The 18,026-nt window shown below is 41.7% G+C and overlaps 1 protein-coding gene across 1 annotated transcript in view; it reads right to left on the bottom strand.

Moving 5' to 3' along the window:
* Positions 1-271: 271 nt before the first annotated feature.
* LOC122833012 (scavenger receptor cysteine-rich type 1 protein M130-like) overlaps positions 272-18,026 on the bottom strand; it is a 34,509-nt gene continuing 16,754 nt past the window's right edge. The window contains exon 8 of the mRNA XM_044120306.1: positions 272-676. Coding sequence (XP_043976241.1) covers positions 581-676 — 96 coding nt within the window. The 3' untranslated portion in view covers positions 272-580. The remainder of the gene's footprint in view (positions 677-18,026) is intronic.

Below are 18,026 nucleotides of genomic sequence, written 5' to 3'. Positions count from 1 at the left end.
TCATAATCATAGTAACAATAAAATTTTCCATCCCATCTGCAAGATAAACAGACATGTAGCCTACATGTTTGTTGCTACATGTACTTGGTCTGCTGGTCACCAGAACCTCATTATTCACACAGAGAGTTTTTATCTCCTTAACAAAGCTGTTGAAATAATAATTATATGCGTCCATGAATTTCAGTTTACACTCTTCATGTTGACTACATAGTTAACTTTATCATGGTAGAAGATCGGAGGCAGCTTGTCCACATTGTCTGATGAATTGGCTACCTGACCTTTGACCCCTAAATATTCTACCATATGCTATCCTTGTAAGGTTGATGAAGATCAGATTTTGATGAAGTGGGTTTTCTGTTATATTTTGTTTGTTGAATGTTTTGTGTTCCCTTCTTATATAAATTTTACTTAAGTAGTTTTAGTCCAGATACAAATTTCTGAATGTTGAACTTCCTTCCTGCTGCAGGAGCACAGAGACATTTTATCATTGATACATAGACGGATAGATTTCCAGGAGTCTGAAACATCTCTCTGCTCCTTCCTGTGGATGTGAAATGAAGATCATTTTCTCCTGGTTCCTTCAGACTGCAGTCTCCTCCTCTAAGCTGCCTTCAGCTCTGGATCCTTCATCATGGAGGAGGATGTGTTCTGGTCCAGACTTCTGGTTTCTCTTGGCCTGGAAACAGAGGATGGTTCAGCTTCAATGCAAGAACTTTCCCAACTGAACACATCATGCATGATACATGCAGTACCTTAAAGTAGAGGACCAGGACTGATCCCAGCAAGCCCAGCAGGATGACAACCAGTCTGATGATCAAAGCAGTGAGAGAGGCTGGAACTGAATGAAACAGATTCAGGATCAGCTTTCATCAGATGAGTCCAGTTAGAAAATAATCATATAGACCCTTGTTTTCATGCTGCCTGTAGATCTGATCATGAACATTAATATCATCAATCCTCCTCTCTGACCTCATGAATGAGGCAGACAGCTGCTGGTTCACCTGAAGCAGAACTTTTCCTGATGGACTCCATGAGTTTACCTGAGACAGTGAGGTTGAGAGGCTGGCTCATAGAGGAGAAGTTATAGGAGAAAACGTAGACGTGGTAGCATGGCGTAGGTTCCTTGGTGGGCGTGGCCAGCAGCAGAGAACAGGAAGAGGGCGGAGTGATTAACAGCTGGCAGGGTGTGGTTCTGAGTGTAGTTAGAGGTGCTGAAGATGAGCTGGAAGGAGCCGCCTTCATACTGAGGTCTGATGGAGCACATGATGCTGAAATTTGATCCAATGAGGAGCTCAGACCCCTGCTTTCTGCCTGTGGAGACCCCGTCAGTGGAGGAAGAGAGGAAGATGAGCGGCTCAACCAGCAGACCTGGGAACGCAGAGGAAACACAGAGACAACTGGATCTAATCTGAGGTGGAAAACAAGATGGCATGCATGAGAAAGAGACAGGAGCTCATCACAGACTGGTTGCCATGGTTACTAGCATGTTTATACATGATTACTAGCATCTTTATGATAGATCTATAGTCTGTCAGTAATATTTAAACCAGTTTTAGTTTCTCTCCTCAAGGTTTCAGGTTCTTAGTTAAAGGTGACGGTTTCTCTGCAGACATCTGGAACCTGATGGAAGAAACATTTTAAAAGAAATAAATATGAGAGTTCAGAGTTACCTGAGCAGATGAACTCATGGCTCTGATGACTGTTTCCATCATAAGGTACACAGTTCTTTAATGCAGATCCTGACTGCAAACAGTCAGAAAAGATCCACCAAACTGGTCTCTCTGAAGCTTCCTTTGAATTTCTTTCTGAAACAGCAGAACCACAGTCCAGTTCAGCACAAACTGCAGCAGCTGAGTTCATGTTCCAGTTATGATCCAAAACATCCACTGGTCTCCACTCTTCTTGACGTTTCATCTCCAGTCTCCCAGCACATCGGCTGGCCTCTCCCACCAACCTGAAGTTGTCTTGATGTGAACAGAGACAGAGAGTTCATTAATGAAGGAAGTGAAGCAGTGAACAGCAGCAGGTCTGCAGATCCTCCTCTACCTGAACAGGTGAGTCCAACAGCTTGACCAGGTGAGCAGCTGTTTCTACCTGAACTCTTCCTGCTGCTGCAGTTCAGCAGAGCAGACTCACTGCCTTCACACAGGAACTCTCTGCTCCCCACTGGAGCCTCTGCTTCTCCATAGAGCGCCCCCTGGTGGGCTGAAGGAGACCCACAGCCAATCTCCCTGCAGACCACCTTTGCATCCTGCAGGTCAAAGTCTTTTTCACACACTGAGGACCACGACTGGTTGGTCTTCACCTCCAGTCTGCCTGAGCACCGGTTGGTCCCTTGAACCAGCCTGACTGAGTCTGTGGATGCAGAAAGAAAAAAGGTTTAAAATATTTCAGAACTTTATTTTTCTAGATTCACATGGAAACATCTCTGAGTTTGATAAAAATAAAAGCAAAGAAAACCAAACTAGAAAATCTCAGAGCATCAAAGGTGAAGTGAAACCGACTGAACCTGGAATTTATTATTAATTTTTATTTCTGCTGAATTTATCATATTTTTGGAACATAAACATGTTCATAAACTCACTAAATGTCAAACAAACTTTAATCTCTGTGAAATTGTTAATATTTCAGTTGATTTAAAAATAAATTAAGCAAAATGACTCAACAGCGCCCCCTAGTTCATCCAGGCCAACAACCATAACAAACAAAAGGTTTTCCTGCTATTTTCACTAAAAACAGGAAATCCACCATTTTGGATCAAAAGTAATTTTCTGTTAATTTTCAGGTTTTGAAAATGTCTGATTTCCTTGAACTCCTCCTGGGATTTTGATGCATCGACTTCAAAGCAGCAGAGATTAAAAGTTATCAAAATGATGAGTTTTTGTTCATCTTTGTGGGCTAAACTGAAAACTTTATCTGGATATTTAAATTACTTTAGTTTCCTTCTCCTCAAGGTTTCAGGTTCTTAGTTAAAGGTGACGGTTTCTCTGCAGACATCTGGAACCTGATGGAAGAAACATTTTAAAAGAAATAAATATGAGAGTTCAGAGTTACCTGAGCAGATGAGCTCATGTCTCAGATAACTGTTTACATCATCAGGTAAACAGTTCTTTAATGCAGATCCTGACTGGAAACATTCAGACCTGATCAACCAAATTGGTCTCAATGAAGTTTCCTTTGAATTTTTTGCTGAAACAGCAGAACCACAGTCCAGTTCAGCACAAACTGCAGCAACTGAGTTCATGTTCCAGTAAGGACCCCAAACTTCCACTGGTCTCCACTCTTCTTGATGTTTCATCTCCAGTCTCCCAGCACATCGGCTGGCCTCTCCCACCAACCTGAAGTTTTCTTGATCTGATCAGAGACAGAGAGTTCATTAATGAAGGAAGTGAAGCAGTGAACAGCAGCAGGTCTGCAGATCCTCCTCTACCTGAACAGGTGAGTCCAACAGCTTGACCAGGTGAGCAGCTGTTTCTACCTGAACTCTTCCTGCTGCTGCACTTCAGCAGAACAGACTCACTGCCTTCACACAGGAACTCTCTGCTCCCCACTGGAGCCTCTGCTTCTCCATAGAGCGCCCCTTGGAGGACTGAAGGAGACCCACAGCCAATCTCCCTGCAGACCACCTTTGCATCCTGCAGGTCAAAGTCTTTTTCACACACTGAGGACCACGACTGGTTGGTCTTCACCTCCAGTCTGCCTGAGCACCGGTTGGTCCCTTGAACCAGCCTGACTGAGTCTGTGGATGCAGAAAGAAAAAAGTTTCTTCAACATTTTCACTGAAAGGCTGATGGAGAGACGGTCTGGTTCTCATGCAGCTGCAGGAAAACATCTCCCAACCTTGTGCATGCAACCCAAATAGCTTCATTTAGTGAGAGTTCACTAGCATTTAGAATGAAGACAATACAACCAGCAGATGTTATCTTACAATAATTTGACCACCATAAACAGAGAAGAGCCGAATGAGGCGACTGTTAATGTTAATTCAATATGTGGAAGTGTGGCCACCATGGACTGAACTTCCTCCACTGCCATTGCTAAAACTACAGAGACTATGTTTCTAAAATTGTCATGAAATGGTGGTGAAGTGGTGAGGCAGACGCCATAGACCCAGGTAAAGTGGATGAAAAGACAATTTAATAATAATAACAGCTCCAAACAGTCCACAAAATTCTGGCGGCACGTCTGAGCAGAAGCCAGGGTTCACACTGGTAGCAACAGAAATAATGCGTGGCATACAACCAGGCAGACAGAAATGACGCGACAAATACACAGAGACACAGGAGACACTAAATACACATGAGGTAATCAGGGGACGAGACACACCTGGGAACTAATCAAAGGGCGACAGGACAACACGGAGACTCAGAAACACAGAAAACTCAAAATAAACACACAGAAAAACACGGAACATGACAAAAATAACAGAAAATTAATCATGGTTCAAACTTCTCCTTCTGTTCACTGATTGGTCCAGTAGAAAATCTACCAGAGTGAATCCAGGTGAAGGGGAAGAAGCCCAGACTGAGCTGGAAGTGAGAATTTTTTAAAGTGGAGTTGGAAGCAGAACAGGAAGACAATGGACAGGATATGAAATCACCTGAACAGACGATCTCTATATTGTCGTCCTCATCACTTCGTAACGACACCACAGATCCACAGTGGAGCTGTCTGCAAGCTCCAGCTGCTGATGTAAAGTTCCAGTTCCTGTTCCAATCATTCACTGGTTCCCAGTCTCCCAGATTCTTCTTCTCCAGTCTGCCAACACAGCGACTCCTTCCTGCTACCAGTCTGAGTTCATCAGACAGCGCTGGAAGAAACAACATTTACATGTTGGGTTACAAAAAGCAAAGACAGATTTAGGATGTGTTGACAGGATCCTGTTGATCATGTTTATTTTATCTTCTCTTGATTTTTCCTCCTGTTAGAGGCAGAGCTATCATGGATGGTTCTGATCTAACCATCTTTATGATGGAATGGCCTAGTTAAAGCCCTGACCTAAGTGTTATTTACGCTCTTAGTAAGACCTGAAATGTTTCTTATTATTCACCTTTTCTACCCATTTATATTTTATTTCTTTACTGAAACCAACCAAAGTCAAATTTATTGTTTTTGTGTAAAAAGTTGTTAAATCCAGAAGATTCTGGTTCTGATTCTGAATGCAGAGCAACCAGAAGCAGAGCAGCTCATCAAACCTTGTAGATGAGCTGGTAGATAACTTCCATCATAAAATTTCAGATGTCATTGATTTCATTGCCTACATTAAAGTGAAGGTCGTGTCTGATAGGAACAAACCTCCATGGAGAAATGTGTCAACAATTAAATCTGCAAGACAATTTTGCTGTAGGGCCGAATTTAAATGGAGGAAAACTCAACTTTGTTTATTATGAAATCTATTAAGAAAGACTGTGAAGATATTACTCTACACTAAAACATGCAAAGGAAAAATTTTTTGGAGAAATTATAAACAAAAACATGAACAATGATTGAGGTTTATTTGCCACAGTTGACAGGCTGACAAACAACCTGACCTGCAATGAATTTGACAAATACGCTGCAGAGAAAATTAAAAATATTAGATTATATAAATATTATCTGGGGCGTGCTGTGGTGGTGCAGGAGGTTAGCACGCCCCACGTTTGGAGGCCTTTGTTCTCGATGTGGAGGTTGCGGGTTCGACTCCGGGTCCCGACAACCTTTGCCGCATGTCTTCCTCTCTCTCCTCGCCCTCTTTCCTGTCTGCCTACTATCACAAAAATACAAACCACTAGCGCCTCAAAAACTCTTCAGACAAAACAAATTAATAAAAATAAAAAATATTAGAGGGTCAACATTCACTGCCACACAGAATCTAATATCCATGTTATGCCCAAAGATAATAACATCCACAACTTTTCTTAAGAAAGTTCTGCCTGTCATTTCATCTGATCTGATTCTAATAGTAAACTCTTCGCTCTCATCAGGTGTTTTCCCCCAGCAGTTTTCAAACCACTGATATAAAAAACAAATAATTACTGCAGAATTACAGGCCGATCTCCAACCTTTCATTCATCAGCTAAATTATTGAAAAGCTGTTTCAACAATTAACTCTGCAAAACAACTGAAACACTGAGTTCCTTTAATCTGGACTAAAATCCCAGCTGGTCAGATTTGCTGTTGAAACATAATAAATGAAACACTGAACAAAATTTTGATGTGTAACGACGACACTTTGACAAAATGTACTGTTTACTGGTTTACTGTGTGGTGTCTTTAGGACTTTTTGTGTTTTTATGACGTAAAGCTCTTTGAACCGCCTTGGTGCTGAAATGTGCTTTACAAATAAACTGATCGATTGGTTGATTGATTCTAATCTGCAGCAGGCGAGTTCGACATCCTGCCTGAGACACTCCCACGTCAGACGGAGCTCAAACGTTTTCACCAACACAACCAGCGGTACCAGAAGCTGGTCCAATGACCGTGGTGCTACTGGGCTTGGTTGGCCAGCAAACGGGCCTGACCAGAACCTCCTAGAGAACCTGTGGAGCCAAGAGGAAGATGAGAGAATTCATGCAGAAGGAGCCATTTTATGTGGCTCCACCTGTTTACTGCGCAGATTCAGCGCTGCTGCAGAGTTTCTGCAGCTTCTCCTTATCAATCAATCAATCAGATTATTTTATAGCACATTTCAGCAACAAGGCAGTTCAAAGTGTTTTACATCATAAAAACACAAAAACCAACAATTCTTGATTTTATTGGCTCCTTAGCAGCAAGTAGACAATATAAACATCACTAACTGTGTAGCAGCAGCTCTATGATCTGAGACTAGAAACAGTTTCCAGTTTTATGTTTGTAAAATTTAACATGTTTATCAGTCGATCATTTTTAATTTGAACTCTGGTGAATATTAGTGTTTTTGTTTGAAAGTGGAGTCCTACCTGAGCTGCAGAGACACAGAAGCAGCATCAGAGCTGTTTGGTCCATGTTTCCTCTGGATGTGGAGTGAAGCTTCGTCTCTTGATGTGATCAGGATGAGGCTCCAGACTCTGAAGACTTCCTACTTTAAGCTTTTTTATCTGCTACTTCCTGAACGTCACAGTTCGGATCTTTGGCTGCTTTCAGAGACAACGCCTCCTTCCTATGATCCGATAATGTAGATGGGTTCATACTGGGCCTACTGGGTTTCACAGGTTTCACCAGTGTCTGTTGTTCCTGTGTTTAGTTCAGTCTTTGTTCTGCATGTGGCCGGAGTGGATCCAGGTGTGTGATCCACTGAAGGGGAACCTGATGTTGTTGGCAGCAGTAGCTCAGCTTCCCTCCAGGAAGGGATCACAGCTAAACAGAAATGAGCCCAGGTGTAGCTGCTATGAAGAGAAGAAACAGAGAGAGAACATAAACTTAATGTCATAAAACAATGAATAAAGAGACATGAAAATCTAAAATATTAGTAGATCTTCTAAGGTTTTTACCCAAACTGTGAGCCCCGTTGGGTCAAAGTTACCTGTTTGATAGTCGGGTTGGGCTTCTGTGGTGTATTTTAATAAGCCAGCAGGTTTTCTGGTATTACTAATTGCTCTGTTGGACTAATTTCATTTTTTACCTTCATAATTTTAGTTATAACATGTTTTTGTCTGATTATCATCTTGGGTTAGTGTTAGGAAAATTGCATTACTAGTATTATCAAATATTCGTTGTATCATGTAGCCTTGTAGTTACATTTAGATAATGTTTACTTATATGCTTTTACTCTTAGTATAAGTAATGTTTCTGTGTGTTGAATAACTTTGATTCCTTCCTGAGGCCTTTGTCATGTTCCGTGTTTTTCTGTATGTTTATTTCAAGTTTTCTTGTGTGTCTGAGTCTCTGTGTTGTCCTGTCTCCCCGTGATTAGTTCCCAGGTGTGTCTCGTTCCCTGATTACCTCATGTGTATTTAGTGTCACCTGTGTCTCTGTGTCTTCGTCGGGTCCTACGTCTTGTTACGTCTTGTTTCGTCTACGTCTCAGTTACGTGAATGTACGTCTTCTATTGTCGAGTCCTCGTATTTCCTGTTGCTCCTGTTGTGAGCATTAGCCTTCCGCTCAGCAGTGCTGCCAGGTCTGTGGACTGTTTTTCTGTTTATATTTCATCATTAAACTCCTCATCTCACCTCATCTGGGTCTACTGCGTTTGCCTCACTGCCATCACCACCACACTTCATGACAGAAGGACCCGACCAAGCAGAACGGTGAGGCACGCTATTTTTAATTTTTTTTTCTCCCCTCCATCATGGACCCGGATGAGCTACAAGAGCTAACGGAGACCATAAGGGAATATGTCGAGGTCAAGGCTAAGCCCAACGCCAATTGCAGACGGCTCGGCCTCGCTATTCGCTTGGGACTATTTCTGGAGTATTGGGTTCCACGCTTTCCGCACCCGCGGCTGGTGGAACTGCAAAGGGAGGCAGAGTGGGAGCGTGAGGCAGCTTTGGCCATCATGGCCGGCGAACCTCTGCCTCCCAAGCCGGACAATCTTTCCGCCAGCCCCGCCTCAGCTCCAGCGTCTCTGAGACCAGTACCTCCAGCGTCCGTTTCTGCCGCCGCTCCAGCCGGCGCACCCGAGCCCGTTTCTGCCGCCGCTCCAAGGACTACTCCTGCCACTGTGCCCATGGTGATGGGATTCCTGGCGGCCTGCCTGGCTCCAGGCCGACAGATGGCACGGGTAGTAGGCTTTCCTGCCCCAGTTAGTGCCTGTCCAGAGCCCCCTAGTGTCAGTCCGGAGCCCCCTAGTGTCAGTCCGGAGCCCCCTAGTGTCAGTCCAGAGCCCCCTAGTGTCAGTCCAGAGCCCCCTAGTGTCAGTCCAGAGCCCCCTAATGTCAGTCCAGAGACTCCTTGTGCTCCTCCCGAGACCCCAGAGACTCCTCGTGCTCCTCCCGAGACCCCAGAGACTCCTCGTGCTCCTCCCGAGACCCCAGAGACTCCTCGTGCTCCTCCCGAGAACCCAGAGACTCCTCCTGCTCCTCCAGAGACCCCAGAGACTCCTCGTGCTCCTCCCGAGACCCCAGAGACTCCTCGTGCTCCTCCCGAGACCCCAGAGACTCCTCGTGCTCCTCCTGAGACCCCAGAGACTCCTCCTCGTCGCCGCGGACGGCCGCCGGACCGCCTCCGTGGTTCCCGCCTCCTGCGCCGCGGACGGCCGCCGGACCGCCTCCGTGGTTCCCGCCTCCTGCGCCGCGGACGGCCGCCGGACCGCCTCCGTGGTTCCCGCCTCCTGTGCGGCAGCGGGCCTCGCGGTTCTCCGCCTCCTGCGGACGGCCGCCGGACCGCCTCCATGGTTCCCGCCTCCTGCGCCGCGGACGGCCGCCGGACCGCCTCCGTGGTTCCCGCCTTCCTGTGCCTCCGCCCACCCCGTTGGGTTTGTTTTTGTGTTTGGACTCTGGACCCTCGTGTCTCCGCCCAACGTTTTGGGTAGTTTTTTTTTGTTTATGGACTCTGGTCCCCCGTCCGACTCCCCTCCGCCCACCCTTGTTGTGTTTTTGTTTTGGGCGTCTTGGAGCCGCCCTTTAAGGGGGGGGTACTGTCATGTTCCGTGTTTTTCTGTATGTTTATTTCAAGTTTTCTTGTGTGTCTGAGTCTCTGTGTTGTCCTGTCTCCCCGTGATTAGTTCCCAGGTGTGTCTCGTTCCCTGATTACCTCATGTTTATTTAGTGTCACCTGTGTCTCTGTGTCTTCGTCGGGTCCTACGTCTTGTTACGTCTTGTTTCGTCTACGTCTCAGTTACGTGAATGTACGTCTTCTATTGTCGAGTCCTCGTATTTCCTGTTGCTACCTGTTGTGAGCATTAGCCTTCCGCTCAGCAGTGCTGCCAGGTCTGTGGACTGTTTTTCTGTTTATATTTCATCATTAAACTCCTCATCTCACCTCATCTGGGTCTACTGCGTTTGCCTCACCGCCATCACCACCACACTTCATGACAGCCTTCCTGGGAGAGAGCAGTGACAACCACTCCCAGCAGAGTTTATTGCCCTGCAAGAAGTTCTGCTCTCCTTTGTGTGTTAGATAGCTATAAAGCACAATGTGCCCTGCTCAACCCCGTGCCTGAAACAACAATATTCTAGTGTTTAGGTAACCTGTGTCTGGATAGTTATTGTCATTAGCGCTGCAACTATGTGATGAATTGTTTCCCCCGCCCTTTGAGAGTCGCAGTGTCCTATATGAGAGGGATCCTAAATGCAATAAAAAGAGAGGAGCAGGCATATGTGTTTTCAGAGCGGTAGGAGATTGTAACTGAAAGCACATCCCTGTCTGTTCTCCTCGCGAGTACAAGAATCTAACTCTCTTGTCTTTCCTGTGTTTGTTTAATTTGTCTCTATTAGGTATTTAGACCTGACAGTTAGTATGACAGTTTCCATCTGGTTAGGTGTTTCTAACCAGTTTGTACCATGAGAATTAGTTCACCTGAACCCTAAACATGTAACACCCAATCATTTATGTATTTATTTATTCATCCTTTTTAACCTGGTTGAAAGTCCTTGGACCACACAGGTTGAGCAGCAGTTCTAACACTTTTCCTTTGAATCACAGGGTCATGCTTTTCTGGTTTTGTTGTTTTACATGGAATACCTGCAGAATAACGTGAAAGTCTGGCAGCATTCCACCTTTTATTGTCTCCGAGTACATAAGTACTTCCTCTGATCTGCTTTTCAACAGACAGCGGTGGAGTAAATCTTTTAAGAGCCTTTGTGAACATGATCAGGTCTTTTTACCCTCACCATGTCTCCAGGTTTGAATGTTGGTGTCTTTGCTGCGCGGCGCTTGTCACTATACTGTTTAGACTTCTCTTGTTTCTGTCTAACTGTTCTTGGATTGTAGTGCATATTCTGCTTTTCTTTGGACTTGGAAAGTTGTTCACTTTTGTTTTCATCCTCCTGTTGTGCAGTAATTCTGAGGGAAATACTCAGCAACATTTGTGTTACGTGGCATTGCTCTGTAGTTTTGTAGGAAATCATCAACAGTAGTTTTCCAGTCTTTCTGCATGTGTTCATCAGTTAGGATTGTCTCCTTTAGAACTCTCTTCCATCTTTCAACATCACCATTGCACTGTGGTTGGTATACACTTGTACGCAGATGAGATATTCCCCTTTCTCTGAGAAAATCTGCAAAAGAGTTGGAAAGAAACCGCGGCCCAATATCAGTGACTGTGTAGTCAGGGTTCTCCTCTCTGCTGACAATAGCGCACAGAAATGAGATAACAACATCAGTCAATCAATCAAATTTAATTTGTATTGCACATTTCAGCAGCAAGGCATTTCAAAGGGCTTCACATCAAATCAAACACAAAAACACAATGAAGCACAGTTTCCATCATTTTTTGGAATGCAGATGGAGCAGAGGGTAACCCATAAGGGACACGGCAGTAGCAGAAAAGTCCTTTCTGTGTAATAAAAGCCAGACGACTGTTCTCATGTATGTTCTCATGTAGTAGAAGTCGGTGGTATGCAGATGCCAAATCTATGGTGGAGAAAACCTAGGCACCCCTGAGCTCACTTAAAAGCTCATCCATGTGGGGCAAAGGATGAATGTCGGCAACAATAGCTTTATTAGCTTCTCTCAAGTCAACACATAGTCTTGGTCTGCCTTCCTTTCTTGTTGTGACCAAAATAGGAGAAATCCAGGGAGAAGCATCAATCTGTTCGATAATGCCCTCCTTCAGAAGCAGATCCAGTTCCTGTGACACAGCTTCTTGTACTGCAAATGGAAGGTGTCTGAGTTTTTCCTGAACTGGGACTGCATCCTCACATACTTTACCTTTGTGCACAAAGGTGCACATTTTTATTGTAAAAAGGTGCTATTTAAGTATCTAAAATGTTTTATCCATCCTAACAGACAATGTTTTTACCTTATTTTATAATTATTTCCACGTATATTATGTGTGTTTGTTGTTGTTAGTGTCAGAGATCAGGTAAAGAGTTAAGGTTCAGGCTTTTTTTTTTTTTGAAGCATGAAGAAGAACAACATGCCCAATAATTTAACAGTAGAGCAGCTCTGATATCAGAGTCTGAGTTCAGTTGACTGTTCAGGTTCAAAGTTGTGCTACCGTGTTCTTTAAGGTCTCCGTGTTATTTTGTTTTATTACATTTGCAGGGTTCTTGTGAATGAGAAGTGGTCAGTTTGTCCTCCAGGAGGATTGATGGAACATCTTCAGATTATAAATCTGAAACATTTAAATAGATTTTTTTCATAAAACATTTTTCTGTCATTTTATTTCAGTTTTAGTCTTTGACCATCAGAGCAGAAAGGCTTCATAGAGGCAGAGAGAGAAATCTAAACATTAATCTGGATGTTCAGCCTCTGTGTGCTGCCGTGAGCAAGCTGAGTGATGCTAATCTGGATGGAAACTTCAGCAACTTTATCAGCTTTGTTGCAACATAACCAGGTTTTTCAGGGTAAATCTAAACTTTAGATCTTCAACGGAAAAACTTGTTTATTTCAAAGAACTGAGATATTTTAGGCCCATTTAACCCAAAACATATTTTATTTAGAATATTAAACACTACCAGCCCCTTTATGTTGCTGCAGCAAAATGCATTTATATCATAAAACAATGAATGAAGAGACACAAAAATCTAAAATATTAGCTGATCCTCTGAGGTTCTGACCCAAACTCTGAGCCCAGTTGGGTCAAAGTTTCCTGTTTGATAGTCGGTTCTGGTTTCTGTGGTGCATTTTTAATAACCCAGCAGGTTTTCTTGCATTACTAATTACTGTGTTGGATTAATTTAATGTTTTACCTTCATAATTTTAGTCATAACCTGTTTTTGCATGTTTATCATCTTGTGATAGTATCACAGTTTCCATCTGCTTTGGCTGACTCAACGTACTGAATGATGAAATATCCGTCACTAAGCAAAAAGTCACTGACTCTTCAAAATCCCCAAATAAATTAAACTAGAACTTCTGAGTTACATTTTTATTCTTTTCTGTCATAATTATCAGTCAGTTCCACTAATCTATTAGTTAAGCTAATTTTTAGCTTAGCACTAAAGCTAAATTAAAAAAGAAAAGACATCTTTCTCATTTTAGTGGAAATATTTCCAATCAACCTGGAAAACTTCATTGCAGTCAGCTGACTTGCAGCATTAGGTGGGGGAGGGGCATTGACGCTCTACAAAAGAAAAGCAACAACATAAATAAAAATATTTGCTTTTGAAGCTAATTTTTAAAAATAAACAGAAAACAAACTAAAAAAACTTCATGTTATGGTTTAAATTCTCTTTAATCCTATTTAACGTTTTACAAAGCTGCAGATATAAAACACAAACATTCCTCTAAACCAGAGTAAACTTCTTCAGTTTTAACCCTAAATGTGTTTTATTTTTAAATACGGTTTCTATGGTAACTAACAGTATAACTTCAACTCCCCAAACAAACAGCAGTGATTTAACAGCAAATATAAAATCATTCATAAACACAAGAAATCAGAACATGGAGAGCAGAAACTTCCATCTGTAACAAAAACATGTTTGACCTTTGAACTTTAAATACTTCACTAAAACAGACAATAAAGCTACAATTTTATAAACCTTTTCAAATGTTCAATCCTGCTAGAAACGATTAACCAGCTGTGTCCAAACCTTTAATGTTTTACAAATAAAACATGCAAAATGTTAATAAAAATGCAGTGAAGTTGTTTTATTTGTGTAGAGAAAGAATCAGTAAATCATTTTTCTATTTGGTTTAAAGATCAGGACCAGAGTCAGGGATTACCAAATTTAATCTATTTAATCTAAAAAAAAACAAACAAAAAAAACAGAAATTGACTCAACAAAAGAGAAACCATCTTAGTGTTTAACCTAATTTAAAAAATTATCCTTCTGTTAAAAATCCTCCTGATCTGTCAGATTTCTGATGCCAGTTGACTCCATTATGTTGTTTCAAACTGAGGTCCATTTATGTGGAAACATACTAAGGCCATTGTAGATAGAAAGAAAAAAATAAATAAATTTCCACCAAAAAAAATTCTGAACTTTTAAGGAAACTTAGAAATTTCAGCTTCAAAAGTTAAAATTTTTTACTTTCCAAGTTGTTTTCTAGAAATTTTCTAAGATTAATTTCAGAATTTCAGTTTTTCTTTTGCAATTTTTTGACTTTTCAAACTCACAAATTGTTTCGGTATTTTTTCTAGAAATTTTTCAAGGTTTTGGCAGAAATTTATTTTTCTTTTTTTTAATCAATGGCCGAAATACAATGTCATAAATTCACACCAGTCCTGTTTGGTCCGCTTTAATCGAACTCTAGTTTGTTTGCCTAGTAAGTGGTCTACAGTGCAGGGCATTCTGGGTAAATACAACCAAAACAAACATGCTAGCCTAGCCTAGCGCTACCAGGACAAATGGCTCGTGGTCTTTAACCAAAATCAGTAAAAATCCTCCAACCTCTAAAATCTGTCGCTACTCCATCTCTGTTTACATTTCACGAAGAAGGAAGTTGCGTTTAGTATCTTCTGCAGAGGTTTTTATGTTGTTTCCTTCAGTGGTTGTTGGTGCAGCGCCCCCACAGGCCAGGAGGGGAACAGGTTTTTCAAAGGGTTTGATTCAGTGCAGTTTGAAAAAGTAAAGCAGCAGCTGGAAATGGAACAAATGTTGCAACTTTGTTCCCAAATCAAAAATAAAAAATAACTTGATATGTTAAAGTTAATAACAACCTACTTTATAAACACAGAATTAAAAAAAAAAAATTCTTCATGATGAACGTTTCTAATGAAACTATTTCAGATTTCTAGATTTTTTTCTTGGTTGTTAAAATGAATAAATAGATTATTTTGTTTTGTTTTAAAGATTTAGCGTTTAAAATGGTTAAACTTGATTCTTATAACTCAGAAAACAGGAGCAAGAAAAGGAAATGTTGCAGAACTGTCCTACAGTCAAATTCGACCTTTGACCCCCAGTTTGCAGCGACCATCTTTTGGAGACTCATGGTGGGGAATCCTCTTGATGCTGATTCACAGCAGCATTTTTGAGTCCGGTTTTTAAACAATCCATCAGTTTTTCCTTGTATTTAAATGATTTGTGTTATTTTTGTGCTAGCTGGTCCCACCGAGCGATCCCCGTCTGTTCAGGCTCTGTGTGCTGCAGCTCAGGCCTCGACTGTCCACCAAGCGGCTGGACTGAGGAGCAGAAAACACAGAATAATCATCACAACATTCAGAACAACCAAACACACACTGCTGATGGAAACTGAGTTCTGTTAAGTACCAATGAGCAGTCAGTATCTTACTTGTAGAGGACAGCGGCCATATTGATCTCAGTTTGGATAATCAGGGAGAAATGCTCACATAAGAGTTTTAGGAAGCGCTTAACAGCCAGAGTTTGGAAATAGCTTCAGGATCTCGATACAATGATATTCAAAAGTCGTTAAAACGAGAAAACTCATTAAGACCAGATGAGAAACTTGTTAGATAGGAAAACATGTTATATGTAAAAAATGTCATTAAATCAAGAAATGTCTTAATACAGAGATTAAATGCTCATTAAAATAAGAAAAAAATGAGAAAAATTGTGCTAACGAGATGAGAACGTATTAAAATGAGAAAAGTCAGAAGATACAAAACTTGTTAAAATGAGAAAACATATTATATGAGACAAATAAAACCTGTGAAGGAAATAAATTAATTAACAATGTTAGTCATTTTGAATGTACACTTTATGATGTTTTATTAAGGTTTGCACTCAGTTGCAGCACAACAGGAAATATGCACTTCTGAACCTCCACAAATAAGTTAGAACAGGATGTTCAGCGATTAGAGATATCAGAAATTGCTACGGCAATGTTCCTATTTTACAGAAGTTCTGTTGAAGTTCAGTTATGCAGTGTCTGTTCAGCCACCCACAGAGAGGCCTTTTGGGGAAAACACCTGTTATGGCACAGAAAGAAAGCAGAGGTTATCAAATGGTCAATCCACTATGTTTCGCTAAGGGCATATTTCTGTGGTTGGGGTGTGAATGTGCATGCAAACCTGCTCAACTGAATCTCACAGAAAAGCAACTTATAGATTTTTTTATCTGGCTCTGAGCCAGGGTGTGTAATCACGTAATGTGCGATGTATCCTATATAAATTATCGGGCGTTCAGCCCCAAGTCAGAACTCACTCGGGTTTGCTGCGTGTGCTGTTCTCCGTCTGCAGATGAATTAAAACTTTCTCTCTGCACATTTGCTGGTCTCAGTCTCATCCTTAGATTTTGTGCGAGTTCACAAACCTTTAAAAGAAAAGAATTGTTTGAACAATCAGATAAAAAAACTCTTTAAATTAGAACTTTAGCACTGGCTTCCACTAAATACAATGTCGGTGTAGCACTTTGTAGCGGGGTGAAAAACAAGTTAACAGTGAATAAAAACCAAGAAGTAAGAAAATAGGCACTCCAATATTATATTTCATTTTGTATCTTTAATTTTTGTAATAAGTTATAGGTTTTAAAGATGTACGCCTCATTATACATTCACAGATATGAAGGTGAGTTTTATTTTATGACATTAAACATTAAATTTAGCTTATGCAAGCAGGCAATATTCTCTGACATTTTTCTTGTAAAAATGTGCTATTTATGTATCTAAAAAATGTTATCCATTCTAACGAACAATATTTTTACCTTATTTTGCAATTATTTAAAGTAAATATAGTTCAGCCTCTGTGTGCTGCAGTGAGCAAGCTGAGTGATGCTAATCTGGATGGAAACTTCAGCAACTTTATCAGTTTTGTTGCAACATAACCAGGTTTTTCAGGGTAAATCTAAACTTTAGATCTTCAGCGGAAAAAGTTGTTTATTTCAAAGAACTGAGATATTTTAGGCCCATTTAACCCAAAACATATTTTATTTAGAATATTAAACACTACCAGCCCCTTTATGTTGCTGCAGCAAAATGCATTTATATCATAAAACAATGAATGAAGAGACATGAAAATCTAAAATATTAGATTAACCTCTGAGGTTCTGACCCAAAATCTGAGCCCAGTTGGGTCAAAGTTACCTGTTTGACAGTCGGGTCGAGCTTCTGTGGTGCATTTTTAACAAGCCAGCAGGATTTCTTTGGGAAAGCCTCCCTCCGCCTACGGGTGGGGGGACGGGTCCCGACTGTGGTTTGTCCTTACGGGCCGAACAGCAGCTCAGTTTACCCACCCTTTTTGGAGTCCCTACAGGGGGTACTGGACAGTGCTCCACCTGGGGACTCCCTTGTTCTGCTGGGGGACTTCAACGTTCATGTGGGCAATGACAGTGAGACCTGGAGGGGCGTGGTTGGGAGGAACGGCCCCCCCGATCTGAACTTGAGTGGTGTTTTGTTGTTGGACTTCTGTGCTCGTAATGGATTGTCCATAACAAACACCATGTTCAAGCATAAGGGTGTCCATATGTGCACTTGGCACCAGGACACCCTAGGCCGCAGTTCTATGATCGGCTTTGTTATTGTTTCATCGGATCTGCAGCCGTATGTCTTGGACACTCGGGTGAAGAGAGGTGCGGAGCCGTCCAGTGATCACGACCTGGTGGTGAGTTGGCTCCGGTGGTGGGGGAGGATGCCGGACAGACCTGGCAGGCCCAAACATGTTGTGAGGGTCTGCTGGGTACGTCTGGCAGAATCCCCTGTGCTTTAACGTTAACTGGGAGCTTTAACTCACATCTCAGAGGAACCTAGAGTGCTATATTTCCAAGGGCATCCAACCATGAGTATCACAGGACGCGCCGACTGGATGATGCAGGTGGGTCTACCAGACAATATTTTTCCCTTCACTTTGATTTAGTTCTATGAAATCCATATGAATCACTTGAAACGGATATTTAGGTTCTGGAAACTTTCCTCTTCTTGGTCTTAAGTTTCCCAGTTTCCCTGTGGGTTATGTTTGGCACAGATCAAACATGTTCTTCAAAAATTCTTCATTTGTTTAAGTTATACAAGTTTCAGTAATCTAAATAAATTATATTAAAGGTAAATCCATAATGTATTATCCCCCCAGGTTGATGCATTACATGCTAATGTATCTAATAAAGGTTTATTATTTTACATGAAAAATTCAACCA

The sequence above is a fragment of the Gambusia affinis genome, linkage group LG06 (genome assembly GCF_019740435.1).
Source record: "Gambusia affinis linkage group LG06, SWU_Gaff_1.0, whole genome shotgun sequence".
Taxonomy (NCBI): Eukaryota; Metazoa; Chordata; class Actinopteri; order Cyprinodontiformes; family Poeciliidae; genus Gambusia; species Gambusia affinis.
This window is presented reverse-complemented; position numbering and strand designations above follow the sequence as displayed.